Raw genomic sequence first — 27616 nt, 5'->3', positions numbered from 1 at the left:
GCTTCCCCCAGCAGATGCTGAAGAACCTGAGTGAGCTGGAGGAGGAGCAGCAGCAGTTCCACCTCTTCCAGCTGCAGCAGCTGGACAAACATCTGCTGGAAGTGGATCAGGATGGGAAATACGAGGAGGAGGAAGAGGAGGAGGAGGGCGAGGTGAGCGGAGGAGTCCGGCTCCTTGGGACCCCCTGCTTGTCTGTCAGGGCTGCCGTCTGGACACTGGTTCTCTTGCGCTCCCAGGTCATGGAGGAGGAGCCGAACGGTCAGGAGGAGGAGCCGGAGGTGAAAGTGCTGGCTTTGTCTCCCCGCTGCTGGACCATCTCCCCGCTCTGCTACCTGGAGGAGCCGGCCAGATTCTTCCCCCCATCCCTCAGTCAGCACTTGGCCAGGTTTGCTGACTTCTATACCCAGAGTGAGTGTGGGGCTGTCAGAGCGCTGAGAGGGTGGGCCAGTCAGTGCTGCTCATGGTATAGCTGTAAAATGGGGAAGGGCCCCAAAATCAGGAAGTGGCCAGTACTGAACCCTCTGCAGTCCTTCTGTGCCCAGGCCCAGAGTTGAAGGCAGTGCAGAAGGTCTGTCTTTTGAGAGAAGGGGCTCTCTGTGGCCTCTCAAGGACACGCTCACGCACACGTACGCTGGGCTGGTGCCAGAGGAGATCCTGCCCCAGCACGGCTGCATCCCGTCTCTACATAGTGGAAGAGAGAGGATTGTTGTGCTGTTGGGAGAGGAGTTCGCCTAGCCCTGGAAGAGTGGCTTCTTTCTCATATTTTCACCCTTAAGGCCATTGTGTGGTAAGAGCTGGCGTCCCTGGCATAGAGAGTGGCACGTCCCCGTTTCAGTCCTGTTAGAAGGAGGAGCTCGGTTAGGTGGGAAGAGGCTCACGTGGGAGGGCTGCAGCCAGGCAGAGTAGAGGGGGGGGGGCGAAAGGGACCCACGGTCTGGATGGTGAGAGGCAGCATCAGATGACGTATCCTTTGCGAGGTCTCGTAGAGCCGGGATTTTGAGGGCTTGGAGAAACGGGGGGGGGGGGGGTTTGGGGAGTGAGGAAGCACGATCCCCCTGGTCGAATTTGCCCTGACTGAACCTTTTTCTTGTTCAGGTCAGAGCCGTTTTGGGCTGGAGCACACGAAGCCACGGCGTTTACAGTGGACGTGGCTGGGTAATGCTGAGCTGCAGTACCAGGGCTGCATCCTGCACGTGTCCACCCTGCAGATGTACATCCTTCTGTGCTTCAACAGTGCTGAGGTTCTGCCTGCCTTGATTCTCTCTTGATTTCACTATGGCACAGAATTTCCTGCATTGTGCAGGAGGTTGGACTAGATGACCCTGGAGGTCCCTTCCAACTCTATGATTCTATGAATCTATGACTTTCAGGACTGTCAGTATTGGCAGAATGCTGCCAGTGTGGTGTAATGATGGAACTAAGAGATCAGGGTTCCACTCCCCATTCTGCTACAGCACTCATGGAGTGGCCTTGAGCCTGCCATACTCTTTCAGTTTGACTCATATTAGGATGAAGTGGGTGGGACAGCCATGTATACTCGTTAGTTCTGTGGATGTAGGAAAAAAAGCAAAAATATAGAATGGGATGGACAAGACCCTCTCTATGAACTTTATATAGTAGTGTTTGAATTATGCAACACGGGAGGACACAATCTGTTCTGATTCTCGACATCTTTTGGTATGGGCAATTTCTATATCGTGCACTTCTGGCCTGTGTCATGACCAATGCTCCCTTTAAGCTGTGGGGTCTTGTGAGCAAAAATTCTACTTTGTGAGCTACTGGCATTAAAGTTGTGAGCAAGTGGTTTGGCTCATGCATAAATTAGTTCGCTCTGGAGCCATCCTTCCTGAGCTAAGACAAAAATGTGTGAGCCAGAGGCTAAAAAAGTGTGAGCTAGCTCACACTAACTAAGCTTAGAGGGAACACTGGTCATAACTTTCGTTTGACTCTGGGATCACAGGGGCCATTGGCTTAGTAACTGGTAGTTTCCCCTCTGTTTTTGACCAGGGATATTGCCTGGTTCACCATAGACTTGGGCCCTGTTTACTTGATCCTTTTTAAATTTTTATGGCTAAAGAATTAATGGGATTTACAGTATCTAAGATGATGTACCATGAAAGCGTAATAACCTGTAGTGAATTGTCAGAATTTCTGTGCATTCCATACGTAATGATGGTGCTGAAAGGGTAGCATAAGGTTGGGTCTCTATAATATATTGGCGATCTTTGTAGGAGCTCTTGTTTGTCGATCCAAATCATTGCCTTCCAGATAGGCCAGTATGGCCTCCGTTTCCTGAGGCCTCCACCTTGCAAGTAGGGATTTTACCGTGTTTGTGCTATTTGTCTATGGGAATCCTTTGTCAAGAGATATTTTAGCATTCCTCTTTGATCTGTCTCTACTTAGTAACCTCTTTCTTGATTTTCCTATTGGTCCTAGGAAGTTTCTGTGGAGGCACTGTTACAAGCTACTAATCTCTCCCCTGTCCTCCTTGGACATGCACTGAAACCTCTGACCAAGGAGAATGGTATCTTGTCCCAGAATCAGAGTAAGTATAGAGAGGCTTCCAAAGGGGGGGGGGGGTAGGCTGGAGGAAGAGAGGAGATCTTGATCCATTGGGAATATTTGCATGAGGTGGGATTGTTCCTGTCAGCTAACTTAATGGAGCAATTGACCAGGCCAGGTCTCATGGAAGTTAATGTAATGCTCCTAATTCAGGAAACGGGAGAGAGTCCTGATGTTGTGAAGACTTCTTGTTTTTGTTTCTAGGTGTCTTGAGGCTGAATGAGAGAACATTGGCTCAGACATCTGGCCAGCGCCTATGGCTGTTGCCCAAACAGACATACTTGAATGTAGGGGAAAACGAGGGCAGTGCCCTTGAGAAGAAGAGGAACATCATCTGCTGCCTCCTTATCCAGATCCTGAAAGAGGAAAAGGAGATACACATTGACAATCTGGTGTTCAGGGTATGGAGTGCAAGACCTCTGGTCTTTGTAATTCAGTCTCCAGCTGCCAAGCCAAAACAGGATTAATTTGCTGTCTGCCTCTCTCAGGTGATCGATGCCTGCCAGAAATGGGAGTCCGGCTCAGCTCTGAAATTCTTGAGCTTTTGCTGCAGCAGCACTGATGTCCTGTCCTGTATCCTTCATCTGCTAAGTCAGGGCTACATGCGGCGCCAGGAAGACAGTCCTCAGCTCCTCGAGTATGTTTCTGCAGAGCCTTCCACACCTCACCGGGGCCAGGCTCAGCTCATTTTTCAGAATGCTGATTGCCAGAACAGGAAAACTGCTTCTGGGACAGATGCAAACAACAAGTTCTCTCCTTTCAGGTAATGTCATGTATAAATATAGGGTGCACGGCGGGAACAGGACCCTGTTTACATGCGGTTGATACGGCCTTTTCCTTCTGACATTAGATTAGATACCTTCAGCCTTGGCACAGAAGAGGTTCTGATGGAGACGATGCTGCTGCCCAGAGGACGCACAATGAGCCAAGAAGAGGTTGAGATGCTGATGACTCAGACTGTACAGAGGGTCTCAGATACGCTAAGTGTGTCTGCAGACATAGCCCAGCACCTGCTTATACACTGTAAATGGAATGTAGATGTGCTCATTCAGCGCTATACGGAGGACCCAGAGCAACTGCTGTATTCCTCAGGTCTGCAAGTGCGAAATCCCCAGCCACCTTTGGACCCTGTTACCCACTGTCCAGTATGTGTGAATCAGCTGACCCCAGAAGACAATTCACCTGTTCTCTGCTGCATGCACTATTGCTGTAAGGTGAGGGTTGACTCCCTTTACTCTCTGGATGGTAGACACAGGGCAGGAAGAGCAACTCTTTCTCCCTTCCCCTCTGAGGTTCTCAGCAGGTCTGTGCATTAGAAACTATGGAGGTGTTCTACACCCCTGCTTTGTCCTTTTAACTGTTCACATACTTGTATTTATGATTGCACTCTGTGCTCTCACCCAGTTTAAGAAAATACGAGCCAACTTATGGGATAAGACCTGTGGTACATCCAGTTTAGCATCCCCTTTTGCTCAGTAATTAACCTGATGCCCCTAGAAAGCTGACAAGCAGGGGATGGAGGCCAAAATCTCCCCCATTGTTGGATCAGAACATGAAAGTAACAGTCGTTGAGTGTTTTAGTCATTAATGGACCTCTCCTCAGTGACTTTGCCTAATCCCCTTTTAAGGCCAACTAGTGGCTCAGTCTACTTCCTACAGCAGTGAATTCCACAAGTTAATTACTTTGTGAAGAAACACTTCCTGTTGCGTTTTGGTTCAAATGAGTAAAACAATATTGTCACTTTTGGGGAAATGGTATCTAATGTTATTCCTGAAGAATTTACAGATTTGAACCAGATGGCTTCCTTCCATTTGGGTAGCTATCTGTGGTGGTAATACTTTGTAGATCTCTTGGTCTAACCAACCTCTTCCCCCTGATGTTGATTTCAACTAGGCTTGCTGGAATGAATACTTAGCAACTCGGATTGAACAAAACCTGATTCTGAACTGCACATGTCCCATCTCTGACTGCCCGGCACAACCCACTACTGAGTTCATCCGCTCCATCATTTCGTCCAAAGAGGTCATTGCCAAGGTAGGCACACTAATTATGATCAGTTAAGACCCTAGGTTTGCATTTCTGGTCTGTGTTCATGGTGATTATATACTTAGATAAGGGCAGTCCTTTTCATGAGATCATTTACTTTTGTTCTGTAGTCTGGAATCTGTCATAATGTAACTTAGTCCTGTGATTCTGAATTGCTCATATATTTGTTTGTTTATTTAAAACAATGCAATGCCATCTTTCCACCCAAATAGGGTCTCCAAACATTTCATCATTAAAGCAATATGTCAAATAAAGTATATATAAATAAGTAAATAATTCAATAAAAACAAGTACACATACATAACACCACAACCAGGGAGGATGGCAAATAAGTTATTGGGGGTATTCCAAACAAAATGAAAAAGTTTTCACCCACTGGTGGAAGACAGCAGTCAAGGGAGACAGATGAAACTCCCTGGGGAGGGAATGCCAAAATTTCAGTGCCACACCTGAGAAGATTCTTTCTTGGGTTACTGCCCATCTAGCCTCAGATGGCAGGGGCACCCAAAGCAGCGCCTCTGAAGATGACTAGAGTGGACAGGTAGGTTCATATGGAAGAAGGTGGTCCTTCAGGTTCGTTTACAGGTCATATGGCTTTTGGAACTACCTAGCTGTCCACAGAACACCACCACCTGGATTACTTCCTTGAGGCATCTGAGCAGATTGTTCTGTAGATACATGCTTGCTGCTCTTGTTGTTACATGCTATATTCTGGGCCCCATGGGTAGATACATATGATGATCTCGCCCATTTCCCTCCCTCAGAGGCAGAATTTTCCCTCCGTTTGTCTCTCCCTTTCTGACTGAGTAGCCTTTTTTATCTAGTTTCTTCTTCTCTGAAGATCTGTGGCTGTCCCACCCTGTTGCAGTATGATACTTTGCTGCTGGCTCAGCCCAGGAATTTGAGGGGACAAGATCACCCCTTTAACTTAAACTACTGAAATAGCACACGAGAGGCTTTTTAAAGTTCAAAAATAAGAAGAAGAAGAAGAAGAAGAAGAAGAAGAAGAAGAAGAAGAAGAGGAGATTGGATTTATACCCCGCCCTTCACTTGGAGTCTCAGAGCAGCTCACAAACTCCTTTCCCTTCCCCTCCCCACAACAGACACCCTGTGAGTTGGGTGGGGCTGAAAGAGCTCTGACACAAACAGCTCTTTTTCAAGGACAGCTGTGCCAGAGCTTGTGACTGACCCAAGGTCACATCAGCAAGTGCAAGTGGAGGAGTGGGGAATCGAACCCGGTTCTCCCAGATTAGAGTCCGCACACTTAACCACTACACCAAAATATTCAACGTAGAGGGGAAAAGGTCAGATGAAATCGGGTAAAATTCTGAGGTAAATCAATAATGGACTATGAGGTAAATCAGAATAGGCACAGACTACAGTTCATATGTTTCAAGAATTGAGAGTTTCTTTACCTTTTCACATAGTCTTAGAATCTTTAAGATGAGAGGCTTTTGTTTCAGTGTTTCCTAAATACTCCATTATACTTTCTTGAGCTTAACTGTTTCTTGGTTTCCAGAAGGCAGGGATCCAGAAGGCAGGCAGTTCCCAGATTCCTTCACTAATCACATCAGTACACTTTCTTGAGTTTTACTGACACTTCAGGTTTCAGAAGGCAGTCTCTAAACACACCACACCAGGGTTCACTCCACTCTTTGAGCTATCTCCCTTTTTTAACTGGGAATTTCATCTCAAACTAGAAGATCTATCCCCTTTTCTGACCCGAATGGGAGTCTTCACTGATCTACCCACTCCTCCTGCCAACCTTCTCTGTCCATGTTAAAATGCTGTCAGTCAGGGCTAAACATAAACCCTGTCAGCACCCAACTCTTCTCAGACAGGGCTAGTCTCAGACTGAGTTTTCTTCACCATTCTGCTCAACTGATACCAATCAAATTCACTCAAGCTTTCTGGCTGTTTGAGGCATTAACCCTTCACAGTCCTTTGCATATTTACACCGCATTTCTGAGCTTTTAAAGTGCAGTCTGTCACAATATGGCAGATCCTGTTTTCATGCAGAACTGTATTAGCAAACCTTTTGGTTCCTTCACTATATGCTGTTGGGGCTGAACATGTTCTGTGCCCAAAAACAAACTGAAAATCCTATGCTGGTGTAAAGGAGTCCAAGCCTGAACCCCATGGGTTCCCAGAGCTTGTGTGCACACACAAAAAATCTTTGTTAAAATATATGAAGTGTATTTGAATAATTTTCAGAAATAGTTTTATCTTTAGGCAACACACCACTCTAAAATCATACAGCAAAAGCAAACAAGAAAAACTAGCTTAACTATCTTACACATTTGAAACCTGCATTAAATGGCACAATCTTAAAGTCCCAAAGTCAAAGGCCATAGCTTAAGTGTCCCCTACGTCGCTGTTCATTGCATTATAAGCATATCATAGTCCAGGCCTTTAGTCTATCAGAATCCAAGCTAGTTTTCCTTCTCCATGCTCTTAGCCCAATTATAGTTTTTTAGCCAACCCGCATCATGTGATGATGATAATCCAATCAGGACACGTTCTTGCTGGAACCCTCTAGAAAGTTACCTCATCACTCCTGATTCCCCCCTCCCATCCTGTGGGCCGCAAGTTCTCATGAAGAGCTAATTATCACATTTCTAACTCTAGCCTTGAAGATGATAAGGGCCATGTAGGCAGAGAGGCCCAATTAGCAACACTTGCAAGATGGAATAAGCCTGTTACTATTCACATTAACCCTTGAGAGGAATCAGGGGTTCTTTGCCTCACAGCTGGTAATCCAGTTCTTGAAATAAGGATGGCTGGATTCTGTTTTTCATGTGGTATGCAAATAGACATGGTGGCTGCAGTTTGCATCATTTATTCTGCCTATGCCAATCAGAACGAAAGTGATATGTGGGGCACTGGTTTCTTTCCTTGATCAATGGAAATTCAACTGAATGCACACACTATTGAATTTCCAAGGTGCTCCTCGTACTTTCAAGGCTACATTGAAACTTGTCCTTTGAAAGAATATTAAGTATTTTAAGGGCTTTGTAAAATATCTTAGGATATGCAGTTCTATGCCCAGTATCAATTATTGTGGTACCTGATGCAACTATGAAACCTCAGAATATGCACAGCCCTGCTTTTGGTATATCAATGGTTTCTTATTTCATGAAGAGACTGTAGTAAGTCTTTATTCCTAGGCAGTTTCACGTTGAAAGTCTTCATCACGTGCTGGACAACAGATACACATCCCAGACTGAAAGCCTGCACTAGCAGTTGGAGTTAGGTTATTGGGGTAATTGTCTTCAGAGGGAATACAAAACAGTCCTTTGGTCTTAGTAATATCTCTGTTCTGGGACTTGGAATCTCTTTTGTTTGAATACTTAGAACAAATTTCAGGATTAAGTCACAGAAAAGGAAACTGCTTGCCCATGCTTCCTAAATGAGAGCTTGTTCTTGCGGTTGTCAGCCTGTATGCTAAGGTTGTAAAGAACTGTAGCTGTTGTGGTTGTCAGCCTTTATGCTAAGGTTGTAAAGAATTGTAACTATGGGGGCTTCTGATTTATGCGACTTGCTCTTGGACGTGTCTCATCGAATGTCCAATGGAGACGTGCCAAGCCGAGGCGATCAGGAGGGGTCATGGCCAATGTTCCCTCTAAGCTGAGTTAGTGTGAGCTAGCTCACTTTTTTAAGCCACCGGCTCACACATTTTTGTCCTCGCTCAGGAAGGGATGCCAACTAATTTATCCAGCAGCCAAATCACTTGCTCACAACTTTAATCCCAGTATCTCACAAAGCAGAATTTTTGCTCACAAGACTCCCCAGCTTAGAGGGAGCATTAGTCATGGCTGGTTCCAGACCCCCCTGGCGTCTCTGTAGGAGACCCTCAGCCTGGGGAGCCGGGTTAAGCCCTCTCCCAAGGCGACGGCTGAGGAATCAAGGCTTGCCTGTCCCCGAGAGGTCCTGACGCCCCGGAGCCAGTATGGCGCTCAGAGCCTACCGCTGGACAAGCGGACAAGAAAATAAGCCTCTTGCAACAATCAAATACACCTAAACAGTGAGATAATCAGACCTCTATATAAGCGAAGAAGTCTCGGTCTGCCAGATCGTTGAGGGAAGGAGCAGCAGGTGGGGAAGGGTCGGAGTTCCACCCCCCTCTCAAAAAGGAGCAGTTTCTAAGCGCTATAGAAAAGAGAGAAAGAATGAAAGTAACTGTACGAGACTTCTGCTGAGCTTGAAAGCTGCATTTTAAGCCAAGAAGCACCGAATTCAGAGAAACTTTACTTTAAAAATAAAACTTTTCTTCTTTGTAAACATGTCTGGGAGAGGGAGGAGAATGGTGGCGGAGAAGAAACTTCCCCCAGGAGGTACTGTACCAACGTCTCCCACCCAGACACAGGAAGCGGCTGCAGACTTCCCCAATATGCTGGCCGCAGCATTGTGCCCTCTGCTGGAGCAGATGCCAACTATCAACACCAAGATGGATTCTGTTCAAAAGCAACTTGTCCACATGGAAAAAGAGCCAGCAAGACAGACAAGAGGATCGAGAAAGTTGAAACAAGAACTACAGACATTAAGCAAGAACTGGAAGAAGTTAAAAAAGAAAGAAACACCGATAAAAATCAACTACTTCTGCTTCAACTTCTATGTTTTCAAGGAGTTCTTGAACAACAGGGAGAAGATTTAAAAACAACATTAAGTGGAGCGATTGCAGCAATTTCGGATTTAAAACAAGAGGACCTCCAGAACGATATGGACGTGGCATATCGCACATATCCTGACTTTATAAGAAAAAACAAACTACCGGGCGAAATCTATGTTAAATTCTCTAAGAGAACAATGAGAGACAATGTTTTAAAAGCTACATCGGAAAAAACATTAAAAGTTAACGAGGAAGAAATTAAAATTTTAAAAGACATTCCATTTGAAATCTGGAAATGAAGACGTCAATATAAAGACTTAATTCTTTTCTTGCAAAATAAATCAATAACCTACAGGTGGAGCTTCCGTGTTCAAATATAACGATAAGAAAATCAAAATTGACTTCGTCCAAAAGGCCAAAAACTTTTTGAAACGACAAGTGGGCCCAGATGAAGATGATGATTTAAATTTGGAGGACGGAGAGGAACCCAGTGAGGAAGAAACGGATAATGCCTTGGGTGACTCCAGCAGTTCGACTTCAGAGTCTGAGAAAGGAGAAGCAGCAGCACCCAAAGCATCAAGAGTGAAGAAGAAGAAACCCAAGAAATAAACGATTTACTCTGGATTACATATTTCTGATTTTAGCGTAATCCTTTGGATTACAAATTTTTGACTTTAGCATAATTAATAATCATCAGACAAGTTTGATCTCACTGTTTCCATACTTTTTAAATATATCATTGTTAATGCAGGAGTGATTTATGAATTTGTAACGCAACGTCAAACCTTGTCTTAAGTTAGAAATAGTACGTTCCCCTTAGCCTTTACCCTTAGGAAGTAGGAATTAGAGTATAAAACCAATAAGGTTTATTCAGAAAATAGAAAAGAATTGTAACTATTGTGTCAAAATAAGTGTGTGAACCAACAGCATTTCAGGAGCTAAGTCAGGAACAGGAGTCCAAATCTCCTGAATTACACCCTACTCTTAATGATCTTCTCCAAATTCCTTCTGCATTTTAATAAAAATTGTATTACACGTTTTCGAAAGCATCTAGAACAAGATTAATGGCATGGAAGACTTCATGAGCTTATATAAATGGGGCTATACAAAGACAACTGTTGTTTATACATAGATTTATCACTACAAATTAATTTCAGGATTAGATGAATGACCCATTATCATACAAAAGAACCCCACGATGCATAAAAATTGTGTTTTCTTAATGGATTCTGTTTAACTTGTTATGTTAGTGCCATTAATGAATTTGGCTATATGCCAGATTTGACTACATCATTCTGCCATTGAGGGAGACTTATCTGATATCCATTTAGAAGCAATTAAGATTTTTCCTATTGAAAGCATATTCCCAATTGTTGTGTATTAATTTTCTGACATATTTGTTACCAACCAGAAGTACAAGATTCAAGTCCAGTAGCACCTAAAGATCAACAAGAGTTCCAGGGTATCAGCTGTTGAGAGTCAAAGCTCTCCTTGTCTTGCAAAGGGAGCTTTGACTTGAAAGCCTGGGAAATCTTATTAGTCTTTAAGGTGCTAGTGGACTCTCTCTTCTACTGTACACACCAAGAAGGCTACCCACCTGAAACAATGTTCCCAGTTAATATGACATCAGGAGTTTGTGAGATAGGACAACCGGTTATAACATCAATTATGTCTACCAAATAAACTTCAATTTCAGGACAGTCCCAGTGGATAAGTATAAGTTTTGCCTTATCGATACTGCACTTTCAGTACTGCAGATCCCATCATGTAGATCCCCCCCCCCAGCGTAAGATATAAAATATTTCTTTTTAAAAATAATGCTCAGTGTAGTGAAGCTGGAACTAATTTCTTCTGTATTTCCCTCCAATCAGGGCCAACCCGTTATTGTTAAATTTTAGACTGTCGCCTAGGGCGATGGCTTGATGAGGGCACCATTCTGGCTGACCTCGCCCCTCCTCGCCCCGCACAGGAAGCCTCCCTTGCCAGCTTCTTGCTCCGTCCCCGGCAAGTGACTCCCCTCTTTGCAGCCCCCCAAACAGAAAGAGAAGGAGGCGGAGGGGACAGGCGCGGGGAACAGCCCAGGGCGATGGGAAAGTGACACTCGCCCTCTGCCGTCCCCACAGTCTCTTTGGAGCTCCTTTTGCAGCCTGGCACAGGCCCCCTCCCCTTGAACGATCATGCCCCCCTGCATGCATTTGGCTCTGGCGCCCGCCCCTGCCCCCCACCGGGGGGGGGGGGCGCCAGAATGTATCCTTGCCTAGTGGGCGAAAAAAACTGGGGACATCTCTGCCTCCAATAATAAAATACACATAAAGGTTTCCCATCTCACTATAAACTTATTCCCTGTATGCTACTTGGATTCCAACAGTACCTTTTAGACTGTAGATAACAGTCCTTTCAGATAGGCCGTATCATATAGGATTGGACCCTATCAATCAGATCTTTCTCTGCTTTCTTCCTGACCCTCTAAGCATTCCCTCCCCCAAAGTAAATCAAACAAACCACCAAGTCTGGTTTTAATTAAGTTTATCATCTTCACATGATGACCAAGCTCTTTTAGCACTTATTTATTTATTTATTAAGTTTGACTTTTAGGCTACCCTCCCCTGAAAAACAGGGCTCAGGGCAGCATACAACAATGATAAAATTACAAGGGTTTTACAGAAATTCAGAATTTAAAATAGTGTGTAAAATACATTTCACATAAAATACATATCACAGCAGCCTGAGCTGATCTGATGGCAATAATTCCTGGAAATGCTGTTACCTCATAGAGGAGGGAGGCAGGAAAAGGAGGAGGAGTGCTAGACTAGATGAAAAACCGCCCTCAACCAAATGCCTGGCGGAACATCTCTGCCTTACATGCCCTGCAAAACGGCAGCAATGGTTAGCTAAGCAGCATAAAACTATATTGCATTATTTTGGGTCTAGAACACAACAGAGGGCAAGCCAGGTACCGCCATAGTAAACTACTCCAAGGGATGTTTTCCCATATATTCTTTCTGTAAAGTCATCCTTTTCCCATATATATTTTTTTTCCTGTAAAGTTATCTTATGCTCTTTGGTTTTTATTGTTTTATACAAAATTAGTAATCACTTTCCATGAGAGTAGCCACTTTTAAAATACAAATTGGAGTACAAAAAAGAAAAAAAAGAAAGAAATTGAGGTAAGGCACTCATTTTTAGGATGGTAAGTTCTCTTTATCCATGAAGACTTGGAATATTTTTTAAAGATTATTTTGTATTTTATTCAACCATAGGTTTAAAACTAATGTAATAGTTATTCCAAATCTGATGTGAAATTAATATCCAAAATATTGCCTTACATGGACCCTCCCTCCTTCTCTCCGCAGTATGAGAAAGCTCTCTTAAGAGGTTATGTTGAGTGCTGTTCGAATCTGACCTGGTGCACCAACCCTCAGGGCTGTGATCAGATCCTCTGCAAGGAAGGCCTTGGTTGTGGAGAAGCCTGCTCAAAGTGCTCATGGATCTCCTGCTTCAACTGCAATTTTCCAGAAGTAAGGCTGAAATTAGGTTAAAAGGTACTGCCTCCTTACAGAATAGTCACTCTGGTTTCTTGTTCTCCACATAACTTAGGGTTTGTATTCCTTCCAGGCACACTACCCTGCCAGCTGTAGCCACATGTCCCAGTGGATGGATGATGGTGGATATTATGAAGGGATGACTGTGGAAGCTCAAAGCAAGCACCTGGCCAAACTCATCTCCAAGCGCTGCCCAAGCTGCCAATCTCAAATAGAGAAGAACGAGGGATGTCTTCAGTGAGTACTTATTTTGTGAGTTTTATAGCTCAAAGAGTGAGGCAAACAGATTAGAAGGTAGTCGTCTGACTTTTTGGGGCTTTTCACTTGATGTTTATTGTATTGATGCCGATCTGATCTGCCATGTCGGAATGCGAAATCCAGTCTCTTTGTGCTCTTCCTTCTTCATGAGATGACAAACATGTAGAGTTTACAGGAGCAGAGAGAAGAGAACCTGGACACAGTTGGAGTTTGTCTGTGGGATGGGTGAAGTGTTGTAGGTCCATTTTGGCTCCTTGTGAGAGACTTCTCAGATAAGATGGACATAATCAGAATCGCTTAAGCGTCTAAAAGAGATAAACAGTGGTGGCACAAGTTGAGGAAAATGTATCTTGCCATGGGGGCTGAAAGAAGTTAAATTTATGTCATTCATGGAAGGAAAGGTGAAACAGTGATTTTCACAGTCTGTAAAATATACCCTGAGAAGAGATTTTTAATTGAGAGAATCTAGCACACACACTGTAAAGATATCCAGCAGCCAAAAGGTGAGTATTAAAAGCTTACGGCTAAGAGAAGCAAGTTTTTAAAGAGTAATTGGCCACTCTAGCAGCTCGCTGTGGGATGCTTAGAATACTAAATCCTTAAATAAAGACTATGTGTTTTTCTTAAAAATACAGCTCAGCCATAGTTGATGTATAATATTCTTCCTTGGTGATTTTGATGGCTAAACATGTTCTGTTATAGTTATGTATGACATTAGCCAGACTCTACCATTTTCAGAATGTTTTGTAGTGAAGATGTGGCAGAAGAGGGCGTAGTTTATCCCATCCCCTTCTGGTCATTTTCCTCATGAACCCCTCCCCAGGCTGGGGAGAGCCCCTCAAGGTTCCAGACCTGTGTTTTTGGAGGTAAATGTGGCTCCAGAAAAGAATGGATGGGAGGGAGTTTCAAAGGGAAAATTAAGTACAGTAAAAGCTTTGTTATCTGGCATGTGTAGGGAATAGGAATTGCTGGTTAATCAAATGTGTCAGATAACTCAAGCTTATTGCTCTGCCCCATCCACAAGCCAGAGGAATCTGCAGTAACCAAACCCCACCTCTTTGGGAACACCATGGCAGTTGCCACCCATGCCTGATGGGTTCCTGAGCTATGGAGCCATCCTATGCAGCAGGTAGACCGGCGGGCCAGCTGCCTAGGAGCCCTCTGGCAGAGCTGGTTCCCATCAGTTCATGGCAGGCTGAGGAGGAAGGAGGCATCCAAGTGTGATGTCAGCAAGCAATGCTGGCTGTCAGAAGCTCAGCAATGGCCAGAGTCATCAAGCTGACCCACTGGACGTATGGGAATGGGGTGCAGGATATGGTGGCTGAGGGGGAGGAACTTAGTGTCTGGATGATGTCACTTAACTGAGTATTCTGGGTAATCACAAAGCCTTTACTGTGCTTGATGAACCCCACTCTTTTTCCTCTACAAAATGTCTCCTGGTCAGGTAACAGAAACATACAAGATATTTCTAGCTTCCTGATGAATAATTAAAGCAAATACATTAATAAAACAGTGTGACTAGGGTTGCAGCAGACAGTTATTAGTCTCTGATGATCAAATCCAAAGTGTTGTCAATAGAAGTGGTTTAGACAAGGAACTCTTTGGTGACGTGGGAACTTGATTGCTTGGTTTGACCCAGATGTAGTAACAAATCAGAGACATAAATTATACCAGAACAGTTGCTCTGAAATCCTTTTCTCCCGAAATCCTAAAAAGTAAGACCTGTGGCCTTAAAAACTTCTGCCCCAGAGCTTGTCACATTGATCATAGTCTTTACGACTCACCAGCAGTTACGATGATCTCTCATGGCAAACCAGAGTTTATGGGACTAAGCTGTTAGTTGTTGAACTAAGTGCTATTCTTTATTATGTGCAGCATGACTTGTGCCAAATGTAACCATGGATTTTGTTGGCGTTGCCTGAAACCTTGGAAGCCAACCCACAAGGATTATTACAACTGTTCTGCTATGGTGAGTGTATGAGTAGAGTACAGGGCATATATTGAGTGTGGTGTTGGTCTAGGTATAACTATATCTCCTTTCTTCTCTCAGGTGAGCAAAGCAGCTCGACAGGAGAAGCGTTTCCAGGACTACAATGAAAGGTGCACTTTCCATCATCAAGCAAGGGTGAGGATCACTGCCACATCTTATCACTCTTTCCCCCATTCGTGGACTATGTCAAGGGTCCCCAACCTTTTTCAGCCTGTGGACACTTTTGGAATTCTGACATAGGATGGTGAGTGCAACCACGAAGTGGCTGCCAGAGGAGGCACAGCCAACCACAACAGCAGAGAGTGAATTTATGCATAACTCAGATAGCAGGTCTCCAACATTTCAGGCAGCATCTGTGTGGCGGAACGGGCCTGCGTCAGCTGGCTGACCCCACTCTGCCCACCCCTCCTTTGCCTGCCCTGGCACCTGAAGGGGCAGTTTTTCACCACCGCCTCCGGGTATTGCTGCCACCACTGTCCCTGTCTTGGGCTCTGGTTAGGCAGGACAGCCTCCTAACCTCCCTCTGATGTCGCTAGGAACCCACCTCGGGGCTGCCTGGCAATCTTCGGGGCTCCCCTGGAGAGCTGGCAACTGGCCATTTTGCCCTTGTTCTCAGGGAGTCCCCAACCCACTCCTAGCATGTCTAAGCGGCTGGGGGAACTATGCGGTACAGAGGGACTTCTCAGTGTCAACAGTAAAAGATTTTATTTTAAAACCACTCAACTATATACAGGCATATTAACAGTGAACTGAAGAATCAAAATAAAGGTGAATAATAAATCGCTCCGTCTCTCCCTTCACTACACATACCCTGTCTAGATGGTCTGCAGGGCAGGCACATGACTTGCTTTCACTGGTGGAAGTTAGATTAGCACCACTCCCAACATGGCCTCTGCCTCCTGCAGACTCCAGCTGACAGCCTGACTGGCTCCAGACTTCAGGCAGACCGACCTCAATTCTCACAGACTGCTTCCCACCCCAAAGCTCCACTATATCAAACAGCCCTTCCCGCCCAGGAAGTGGCTCTCCCTCCTGCAGCATTCTGGGGCAGATCTCCTCACAGCCTTGACGGACTACCTGTCCTCTCTAGGGAGCTGACCTCAGACTACTGGTTGGAGACGGGGGGGGGGGGAATGAGGAGGAGACTAGGCCAAGGCCTACCTCAGGTTTGATGGTCTCCTCCTATTCAGCCCCCACCAACTTAAACATATGCATAAAATGGCATTTCTCCACAATCTGTTTAATGGATGCCTTCTAATTAACATGTCATTTAAAAATATTTTCTAGCACATACACACAAACTAGAGAGAGAGAAAACGCTAGATAAGAAACTCTTATCTAGCAACGTCTGTCTTCATTTTGCAGGCATCTAACGCACTTATGCCAAAGGCTTCTCAAGCTATTCCTTTAGGTGAGCCTTTCTCTCATGAGCCCAGATATGTTTATCAGCACTATACTTGTAACTATGACAATTTGTAGTGAAGGGCTAGTGAGAGCTCCTTGTACATGTGCACAGTGGGAGAGAGACTGGCCAGGTTTTGATAGGAACACACATTATTTGTGAAAAGTGAACAAAATTATCCAGGTACATTAAACATTGTAGCCATGCAGCCCAATCTTGTTCTGTCAGAATCAAGTCCCACTGTGTGTTTAGAGTACCACTGCACTGTTAGCAGAGATAAAGCACTGTCTACATTATGCCATAAACAACAAAGAATTAAAGCCACACCCACTTTCTAAAAACACTTGCTACATGCCAGGAAAGGTAGTGGTGGGCACGATGGTGCCCATGAAGTACCATGTTGGAGACCCCTAAGTTGGAGTTCCATTCGGTAAATGCTGTTTAAGGTCTAATAGGTCTCATTTAGTGAGGGAAAGGTTTTAGTTCTCATGCTTCTGAAGGCTGAGGTTAAATCTGCTGATATCAGGGGGGGAAAAGTGGTTCGAATCTTCCAGAAAATACTTTTTAGCAGGATAGTGGGCATGTTGCAGTTTTTTGTACTTTTTCCTTTTAGTCTAAAAAAGTTTTCCCATCAAATTTTAGATGGGAAAAAGAGTGTTGGGTCTCTCACTCCTCACCATCAAGTGGTGGGAAAGATCAGGACAGTGCCCCCAGCAACTGGTCAGATATAAGGTGATGAACCCTAAAACAGTCAGGAAACAAAGTGCCACAGAGCTCTGTAGAACTATGCTCTGTTGCATCCAATCAGTTGTGACAGTTAGACATCCTTGGCAGAGAACATGTGTTGGCTAGTCTTTGGCTACTCTTAAGAAGGGAGAAAGCTGGGCAGGGTTTTGAAAATAAATATACTATAGTATAAAATTTGCTTAGATGAATGCATTCCCCATTTGTCTGATGGTTGCTTCTCTGTATAAACATTTACAAATATCCCAAGAGAACAGGTGCCTGCTGTTAATCATGCTTCACTAATTATAGTGGACTAGAGTTTGTCATAGGCAGTTGGTCCAAGATCTAGTAGCAGAAACTGGCTATGAAGTCCACTTTGACTTTTGATTACAAAGAAGGCTGGAAACTGTTTGTGTCATTTGGAACAGTCAGCCAGATTGCCAAACTGAACAGTTGGTCTGAAACAATGGCTACTGTGAACAAATAGGCCGAGATCTTGTCCTGAAGAAGAGTGGGGGGGGGGGGGGGGGAGAGAATGTGTGGAAAGATAACAGGAAGGCTGGGGGAGCTGATGGAGTTTCCTTGGTTTTTGTAGGAATTTGCCATGAACCTGCGAAATAGAGTTTCCACTATCAGTGATGTGCCACAGATTCGGACCTTGACATTTGTTGTTGACGCCTGCAAAATGCTGGAACAGGCACGGAAAGTAAGTGCACAGCTTTGAGAAACAGTCTTCTGCAAGATGCATGTACACTACTTTACTCTCTGGTTTTCTCCTGTTCTGCTGTTTTTTCTGGTACCAGCTGGTCCAGCCCTACCTTTTTGAAAAGGTGCCTGGGCCATTGTCTAGAGAACAAGCACAGCATTCAGATAAATGGGGTGGAAATGGAAGGAGAAAAGCAAGGGAGTGCACAAGAAAGTACTCAAAATTAAGACCTAAGGTGGGAAAAAATCTCTGAGCATTCTACAGACTGATTTATTTCTTTTTCTTAGTCAAGAGCCTAATACATAACAGATGTGGAATAACTTTGGCTAATAGGAGTATTTTGCTGTACTTGTTGATCTTCGTTGTCTGCCCATATTCTGACAAGCTCTTTGGTACTTATATTAAAAGTCCATTCTGTGTAGGTGCATAGTGGGCTACTCTGGGGCAACTGAACTGTGCCTTGGAATTTGGGAGCATGATCTAGTTTCCAGCCTTTTACCTTGATTCTCTCCCCTTTTGGGTCTCAAGTCGTACACATTTTCTTCTTTCACGTATGGGGGCTGTTGGAGTTCACTGACTGCAATCATAGACCAACAGAAACATCACATCTTCCCTTTTTTCTAGAAATGGGGGCCATCTTTACAAGTAATAACAATAATTATCATATAACTTTATACCTTTTGATTTATTGATCGCTCATCCTGCAGAGCTGCTGGCACTGTGTGTAGAATAGCCAGCAATCCAAAGGTTGTCTGGCAGCCACAAGTTCTAGGTCTCAGTGTTATGCACTGCTAAGTGGTGAGCTAGAGTTGTTTTTTTAGACTTTGGGTTTTTAAAACCTGGTTCTCCAGATTAAAGTCCTGGCCTTACCCCCCCCCCCCTACATTGCGTGCAATTCTTTAAAAAGTGAAATAGCACAACAAGGGGTCTGTAAGCCGCTGTCATGACACCTTGTTCATTTCAGCCCAAGTATTTAAAGCAGGGATGCTATCAGTTTGAAACCATGCATTTTTTTAGTGTGATAACACCATGCTTACACAGGTTCTCGCAGCGCAGAAGATATAATACAGGTAACATTAAATGTTCTTGAAATCTGCATTAGCTCATGACAGAATCCCTGTGCCAACAGGGGTTTCGTTTTCTGGCCTTTCCCAATCTAGATGTTTTTCTTCTGAGCTGTCTCTAAGTTGTCTGTGTCCTAGCCATAAGTCTGTAAATGGACACTTCATTGCAATCCTGATTTATGCCAAAACAACAAAGCAGGAAAGTTTAGTTTTCCATTAGAATGTAACAAAATAAAAAAATCCAACTGCACATTCTTTATATGTAAATTACGGGTATGTCTCTCTTCTCTACCAGGTGCTGGCTTATTCCTGTGTGTACAGCTACTATAACCAAGACACTGAAAAAATGGATATCATGGAACAGCAGTCAGAGAATTTAGAGCTGCACACCAATGCTCTACAAATTCTTTTGGGTGAGTAAGAGTGAGTGACCCAGTGCTACTATACAGATGGCTGCTATTTCGTAGAAAAACAGGTTGAGAGTACGCTGGCTACACAGGGGCTAGAGAACCCTTATTGAACACACATGAAGCTGCCTTGTACTGAATCAGACCCTTGGTCCATCAAGGTCAGTACTGTCTACTCAGACTTGGCAGCAGCCCTCCAGGAGATTGAACCTGGGACCTTCTGCATGCCAAGTAGATGCTCTGCCACTGAGCCACAGCCTCTTCCACTATTAAGGAGAAAGATAAGAGAGTATCTCATCACCACCATTCTAAATAGTCCTCATCTGTATATCTGTCCTGACTTTATCCCCCTATATTGCATGTAATTCTAAAAAGTTGCACACAGGTCTCTTGCATAGTCCAGACTGTTCGTACTGTCATGACACTTCGGCCTGCATAGACTTTTACCCCATGGTTTCATTACTTGATTTAGCCAGATGCCCCCAGTCTGGTAGGCTCTAAATCTGTGAAAAGCAGCAAACAGAAGTGTTTTGGGGTGGGAAAAACTCTGCTATACTAGTAATGAAATCCAACCATTCTTCTGATGAGGTATGCAGGGATGGGGTGGGGATGTCAGAAACAAGCTGTAAGGTGGAGACTTCTGGAGTTTATTTTCCCTGAATACACAGCCTAAGAGGGGACCGGGGGGGGGGGGGACTTGTGGCAGCCTTAATTTCAGGCTGTGGTCTTATCTTTCTCTTTCCAGTGTCCAGAGCTGGCAGGTACATCCCCACAGGAGGGAAGGGCAACTGAAACTTTGTAGCTACGCAAGTTTGCCAGAATCATGTCTGGACATGAGGCCTGTACCTTTTAAGCATTTGAAAGCACTGGGATACTCTTCCACCAGGCCCTCTACCATTCTTCCCCCACCTGAGGTGGCCAGCACAGAATTGTAGTTATACTCCATAACAGGCAGAAGATGAATGTGGGCAAATTCCTTAACATTATGAATAATTGCATTTGGAGGTCTGTAAGCTCCAAGCAAACAACAACAGCAAAACTCAACTTAGATAAAGGGCGAATTTTCTACCCCTTTATGTTCCTCTTGTGGACTGAGCTGAATTTCCCTGCAAGTGAGGCAAATAAGTACTTGTCTGCCTGGAACTCTGTAAGATGTGTTCACTGATTCAGCACTACCCTTTTGGTTGCTGCTATATAACGTGCAGATGGGATGTCTTGCCTTGTATTTCAGAGGAGACATTGCTGCAGTGCCAAGATGTTGCTTCTTCCATTCGACTGCTGAAAGCAGAGCATTTTAATGCTGGTCTTGAGCTGGTACGGAGGATCCAGGAACGGCTTCTTGCAATTCTGCAGCATGCCACTCAGGTAACATCTGTTAGATTTTTTTTGGGGGGAGATCTGTTTTGCTTACCCCTGTAGTGAAAGAAATATTAATTGCATAGTAGCAGACCTGAAATTCATAACAGTGCCATCTGTTTATAAAGGAGTTCTCCAGTTGTCCACATCCGGACTACATGCTTTCTAATTTCTTATTTCATTGCAGGACTTCCGCATGGGTTTCCAAACCCGGCAAAGCTCTGAACAGAGAGAGATGAAGTTATCCAATGTGCCTAATGCTACTCCTGCTTATAAAGAGTGAGTTTTTTTTCCTTCTGAGTAGCTGGTGGTGGGAATGGGTTTTTATATTGTTACCAAGAAGCCTATGGGTAGTAGCTCGTTTGTATGTAGGCAGACAGAACTACTTAATGTTCACTGTTCTGAAGACTGGCTAATTAAGAAGAGGCTAATTAAGGATGTGTCACAATCCCTTAAACTGGAATTGTAATAGTAGTCCAGATGCAGGATTACCAGATATCAAAAGGCTATTCCACTAAAGTCACAAAGTTGATAACCGTGTTTTTGTTCTTTGACAGCTTGACGGTGTTTCTTACTGATGATGGCTTTTGTAGGTTTTTAAAGAGAAGGCTTAATGAGTGGCTCACCTCAACACTGCTGAAGTTTGACAAACTTGCCCTGCAGCATATTTATACTTTTGTCTGAGTATAGACAAGATTCCAAAGGCTGTTGGGGATTTAGCGCTCTTATCCTAGGAGCAATCTACTTGGCTGAGACTTAGCAGCAGAAAAATATACTGAGTGCACTGATCACTAGGGTTTGTTTCTGCACAGGTTGACTTTTGACGAGGGATCTGATTCACCTGACACAGATGATGGTGGCAAAGAGGAAGAAGATGAGGATGAGGATGATGAAGAGTATGTCCCTGAATGGCAGGAGTATGATGATGAAGATCTTGATGATGACAACATTTCCTATGATGATGAATCAGAGAATCTGGAGAGGGATTCTTTCTTTTTTGAAGATGAGGATGAAGCTTATTAGACTTGCTCTTCAGGCAGCCCAAAGTGAAATCTCACCTGTCATCACTCAGGATGGCTTTGTCCTTGATGCACCCTGCTTCTCTCATTGTCATCAACAGCAGAGAGAGGACTACTAAGTTTCAGTCAAGCAAGCGAGAGTTCATTAGCTGTTCACATGGTAGTTTACCACAAAAGGATGCTTTCATCTTTTGAGTTGGCTGCCATGTGACTTTTGGGGAGAAAATTACAAGATTGCTGTCCCTGGTTACATATGAATGTCATCCGTTCTTGGCAAAAAATAAAGTTACTGTTTCCTGTGAGCTTTCTTGGGGAATAAAATCAGGTACCAGTCTGGAAACAGGTCCAACTATTGCCTCTCCTCTACCTTGAGAGATCAAGGAAGCACCACAGGTCATCAGTGTTTGTGAAAAGTTGTTAGGTTGTGCACCACTCTTGCCTGTATCTCCTGTTCCTTCTAATGCCCATTTGCTACTGTCCTGCAGGAAATCCAGTCTTGGCAGAAAGTACTTGACTTTATAATCAAGCCTGACAATGGCTAAAATGCCAAGAAAAAGCAGGGACATGGGCTTATAAATACCAGCAGTGATGTTTCGTGTGGTAAATATATGGATGTACTAATGCACATGCACACACACAAACGACATATGTGTACACAGTTTCTTAGGGGGTGTCACCCTGCTCAAGTGATTCTCATTTCTGTTCTAGCACAATTCTAGAAACTATGAATGAGAATTTTCAGTTGGTTGCAGCGTGAAGTATACAGAGAAGAAAGATCACCTAACTGGAGACATTTTAGGTGATTTAGGTTACTGTGCATGGTTGGAGATGAGGGCCAATAAAATTATTAAACAAAATGTCCCAAATTGAGCCAGAGGCCCTTCTGTGAGCCTGATGGATGGTTCAGTGGGTTGCTGGTGCTCTGAATGGACATGGCTATGTGTGCATCCCTCTCATTGAGAGGTGAGTTTTCTGTAATTTTTGTTTGTCATTGGAATTGTTGCCTTCTCTTCCTACAGATGGGAATTCCACAGGATATAGAGGCTCAGAAGGTTTGTATGTATATTATAAATATATACAAATATATATATATGCAGAAGCTGAAATTGTGCAGATTATTATGCTTTATCTTTTCTTGAAAATGAAAAAATCCTGAAAGAACAAGGTGATATAAATAAACAGTTTTTCTTCTACTGCTCTTTTTAGCGTGGTTCTCTTCTAGATCCCCTCTGCTTTCTACACCTTTCTTAGGGGCAATGTATCTGTTAAGAAAATGTGACTGTGACCAAGAGCCTTGGGTCTCCTTGGTAACACTTAGTAAAAGAACATGCTGGATGTGATGTTATGCTACAGTTTCCCTGCCCCTGTTCTCCTTCAACGGCTGTTGTTTGCAGGGGCAGAGAAATGGAATGCACTGATGTCATACCTGAGAAGATACAGTACAGTTGCTCTTGGCTTTGACTGTGCAAAACATCTAGTTCAGCCCCGAGTACCTCACAAAATATACAACAAAATTCCATGTTATGCAGAGCTCTACAGACAACTGTGCAATGATTCCACTTATTTAAAGAGTAAATACAGTTTTTCTTTTATTCTCAATACTGCTTTGAAGTTTGGGGTTTGAATTCAGGGTTTTTCCATGCACCATTCCCCAGTTTCCTGATAATTCTGTACCCCTTAGCTCAAAATCTAAATCCATCCTGCTACCATCTCACCAAGGACCAGTGTTCTAGCTGCACCATTCCATTGTCGCTTCCTGACACTATTTAAAGCAGCCCCACATACAATGGATAGCAGTAATCTAATCTAGATGTTACTGGTGCATGAGCACACTGGCTCACTAACAGGGGACCCAGGTCCAGCAGCGCCCCCAAGCCACAAACCTGCTCCTTTAGGGGGAGTGCAACCCCATCCAGAACAGGAGAATACCCATTCCCAGATCAGTCCCGCCCCCATAGCACCTATGTTTTGTTGGGATTCAGTTCGTTAGTTCTCATCAGTCCCCATACTGCCTTCAGTTACCGCAGTTGCCACAGCTTTCCTGGGATCTGCTGGAAACACAAGATAGAGTTGAGTGTCATCCGCATATAGGAATATAATGCAGTTCAAATCTCTGGACGACCTCTCCCAGTTCAAAGATGCTCAAAAGCATGGGGGACAAGATGAAGCCTTATGGGACCCCAGAGGTCAAGAGGCTGAATAGCAGTCCCCCAGCACCACACTTTAAAGTAGGACCCAAATGACCACAAAACAGTGCTTCTCAGCTTGGAGAAACAATGGCTGAGGGATGACATGATCAAGGTTTATAAGATTATGCATGGGATAGAGCAGGTAGAGAAAGAAGTACTTTTCTCCCTTTCTCACAATACAAGAACTTGAGGGCACTCAATTAAATTGCTGAGCAGTCGGGTTAGAACAGATAAAAGGAAGTACTTCTTCACTCAAAGAGTGATTAATACATAGAATTCACTGCCACAGGAGGTGGCGGCTACAAGCATGGACGGCTTCAAGAGGGAATTAGATAAGCATATGGAGCAGAAGTCCATCTGGCTTTTAGCCACAAGGTATAGATAGGAACTCTCAGGCTCAGGCAAGTGATGCACTGCATTCTTGGTGCTGGGAGGGGGGCAACAGTGGGAGGGCTTCTGGTGTCCTGGCCCCACTGCTGGGCCTCCTGATGGTGCCTGGTATTTTTGGCCACTGTGTGACAGAGTGTTAGACTAGATGGGCCATTGGCTTGATCCAACGTTGGCTGTTCTTATGTTCTTATCCCTGAAAGGTGGATACCATGATGAATGGTATCAAAACCTGCCAAGAGGTCCAGGAGAATTAATAGGGCTGCACTCCCCCCGTCTATCTCCCACTGCAGGTCATCCACCAGGGCAACCAAGGCTGTTTCAGTCTCATAACCAGGTCTGAAAGCAGATTGGAATGGAGCCAATTAATCCACTTAATTCAGGAATCCTTGAAGTTATCCAACCACCACTCATACAATTACCTTGCTCAAGAATGGTACATTTGAGACTGGGTGGTAGTTATTGAACTTTTATGGGACTAGAGTAGGTTTCTTTAGGAATGTATGCACCACTGGCTGCTTCAAGGCAGGAGCATCCACCCCCTTTCTCAGGGAGGCATTCACTATCTCCTGGACCCAGTCCACCAGCAAAATGATCACAGTGGCTGCAGAGCAGTTCACCTTCTGTAGGCCACAATCTAATAGGCCCCTAACTATCCAGAAGAGTTCTGTAGGTCTACACTGTGCACATGCAGTGGTAGCAGAGAAAAAATTCTTCACTTCCATCACCACCGAAACACAGGCTTTAAAATGAGTTCTAGCCCATTCCTTGTCAGATTTGTGATGAGTTTTTCTCCAATGTTGCTCTAGCCATCTACCTTGTCTTTTCATCATCCTTAGTAACCCAACTGGCTGCCTGGGCTCCTAGATGTAAGAGAAAGGTGCCTAGGAGCAATCATATCAATTTCCTGGGTCATTTCCTCATTCCAAACATCAACAAGGCATTGACAAAAACATCAACCATATCAACAGGAAGATCTGAAAAGCAATCAGATCCATCAGGCTATGATAGGTGGATCATCTTAATCGATCCCCCACTCTTGTGGACTCTTGGTATCCCTGTTCACTCTAAACAGAAAGATTCAGCTGGCAGGAACCATTCAACAAGAGGCAGCTGGAACACTCTGGACTTTTCACCACCTGGGATCCTGATTTGTTATTTATAGCTATGACATGAATGATGTTCCTCTGATGGTTTCACTCCTAATTTATTGGCATCTAACTGGATACGAGAGTAGTGTTTGTACAGATGATAGACATTCTTCCTGACACACTATTAAGGAGCTGCCTGTGGTTTACACACAGAGATTTCCTTGCGTCTGTTGGAACAGTTAAACAACACATCATCTTGGTATCTCAGCAAAGAGATAGAGTACCACCATAGACTTTTCAGTTTATATATTGCCTTATTGCAGAGTTCAGATGAGTGAGTAGCTGGGATACAAATGCAAGAGTTCAGGTCCTGCCTTCTGTGGTCAATGTGGAAAAAGCTGGCACTGAACAAAGTACAAGATTACTGCAGGACTATTTATCCCCTACTATGGAGAGGCCAGCCAGCCATTATTACCATTTTTTTTTTGCTTCCTGTTGGCAAGGATGTGTGCCATCCCAGTAAGGTAAGATGATTTGGGGAGTGGAAAGTATTCAGCAAAGTCGACAAGAATGTGTTCTGCTCTGGATGTCTGCTAGACCTGGTGGCTGCTGCAGCTCTGCCTCCATTGCTAGTTCATTTTGAAGCTGCTTGTGAAATAGGCAGTACAAATGTGAGAGCACTTTTTCCTTGCAGTGCAAACTGTGGCAGTTCTGGGGTGGTTGGAGGAGAGCAAAAAGAAGTCTCAGGGTAGTGAACAACCCAAGGCAAATGGAAACAGGATGTGTGAGTGGTCCACTTGAACAAGGCATAATTTGAGATACTGAGGGTTGTGAATTAGGAGAGAACAAATAAAGCAGCAGCAAAAAAAGTGAGTCAAGGTTGCAGTTACCTCCTCTTGATCAGTTGTGGGGGAACCATCCCAATGACTACTGACAAAAAGAAATACCAGAGTTCATTCGTTTTTCAGGCTATACCATGTGTCCACAGTTCTAAGGTACACAATACATAGTTGCACATTAGTAAGGGAAAGCACTCTACACATGCTTGAGGCACCACATTCTAGGGCAGCTTTAGATGCTGAATTTGATTAGGCCGAGGCCAATGGGTGGGAGGAGCGCCATTTGGCAGGGGCCTCGAAAAAAGGCTATCAAAGCATTTGTTCATTAAAATATTCAAACTTTTGGGGTACTTTATTGTTGGATCCCCAAGCATCGAGAATAAATCCACGTTTCAAAGAAAGTAAAGTTTATTTCAAAGCATTGGAAAGATACTCAAACACGTTCTTTGTTAGAACTGAACACAAGCAGTTAGGGCAGACATGATAAAGGGATTCAAGTTAGAAACACAACCAATGGATAACGTTCCCGCTGGCGGGCAGGAGAAAACGGTTGCCTGCTCAAGTCTTGGGAACCAGGCGAACAGTAGACAAAACACAGGTGCAGTTCACAGGCTTGATAAGTAAGAAGCTAACAGCGAAGCATACTCTCCCCCTCACATCCTCCAGTTGTTTTACTTTGGCATTACAGCATAGAAAACACAGAGGCCAGCTGGCAGGGACAGGGATCACATATGTACAAGCAGAAGTTACACAGAACACCATGGCAGCTTGCTGACAAGTTGGAAAGTGGACTGAAAGTGAATTGTTTAGGGGGTGTGATCGCAGCTCACAGAGTTTTCAGCCTTTCCTCCCAGGGAAGGTGCTCCAGCCCCCGAATCATCTTGCCTGCCCTCCTCTGTACTTTCCCCACCTCTGCCATGTCCTTCTTGAGATACGGGGACCAGAACTGCACACAGCATTCCAGATGAGTCCGCACCATAGAGCTATACAGAAGCACTACTTTACTCATACTGCTCTTACAGCCGGTTTGGCTCTGATGAACAGGGTCAGACTAAGACTAAAAATAAAGAAGGAAATTTATTTAATACATGTGTCTATATAATATAAAAATTAATTATTTTTAATCTTAATCGACTAAGAACTTGGTAACTGCCAATGTAATATTAAAATCCACGCCTGTTAAAAGAAACCTCAAATTATCCACACCTAGAGTCCTGGATATGGGACTTTATCCAATTCTGATCCATCGTCGAGCAAATCACAGTTGAATAGACAATGCTGAAGAAGAGGAGGAGGAGGAGATTGGATTCATACTCCATGGCCCTTCACTACCCGAAGGAGTCTCAGAGCAGCTTACAATCTCCTTTCCCTTTCCCTCCCCACAACAGACAGACACCCTGTGAGGTGGGTGGGGCTGAGAGA

The 27616-nt window shown here is 44.2% G+C and overlaps 1 protein-coding gene across 1 annotated transcript in view; it reads left to right on the top strand.

Annotated features, from left to right (window-relative positions):
• Positions 1-22729, top strand: part of LOC107123069 (cullin-9-like) — a 73959-nt gene extending 51230 nt beyond the window's left edge. The window contains exons 22-38 of the mRNA XM_015426242.1: positions 12-152; positions 237-408; positions 1096-1241; positions 2437-2545; positions 2767-2963; positions 3051-3325; positions 3413-3776; positions 4457-4597; positions 12572-12736; positions 12834-12997; positions 14894-14987; positions 15069-15143; positions 17732-17842; positions 19202-19319; positions 20545-20678; positions 20857-20948; positions 21482-22729. Coding sequence (XP_015281728.1) covers positions 12-152; positions 237-408; positions 1096-1241; positions 2437-2545; positions 2767-2963; positions 3051-3325; positions 3413-3776; positions 4457-4597; positions 12572-12736; positions 12834-12997; positions 14894-14987; positions 15069-15143; positions 17732-17842; positions 19202-19319; positions 20545-20678; positions 20857-20948; positions 21482-21692 — 2709 coding nt within the window. The 3' untranslated portion in view covers positions 21693-22729. The remainder of the gene's footprint in view (positions 1-11; positions 153-236; positions 409-1095; positions 1242-2436; positions 2546-2766; positions 2964-3050; positions 3326-3412; positions 3777-4456; positions 4598-12571; positions 12737-12833; positions 12998-14893; positions 14988-15068; positions 15144-17731; positions 17843-19201; positions 19320-20544; positions 20679-20856; positions 20949-21481) is intronic.
• The last annotated feature ends 4887 nt before the right edge of the window (positions 22730-27616 follow it).

The sequence above is a fragment of the Gekko japonicus genome, unplaced genomic scaffold (assembly GCF_001447785.1).
Source record: "Gekko japonicus isolate JY-2015 unplaced genomic scaffold, Gekko_japonicus_V1.1 scaffold405, whole genome shotgun sequence".
Taxonomy (NCBI): domain Eukaryota; kingdom Metazoa; phylum Chordata; class Lepidosauria; order Squamata; family Gekkonidae; genus Gekko; species Gekko japonicus.
Note: the sequence above shows the minus strand (reverse complement) of the source record. Positions and strands in the feature narration are given on the sequence as shown.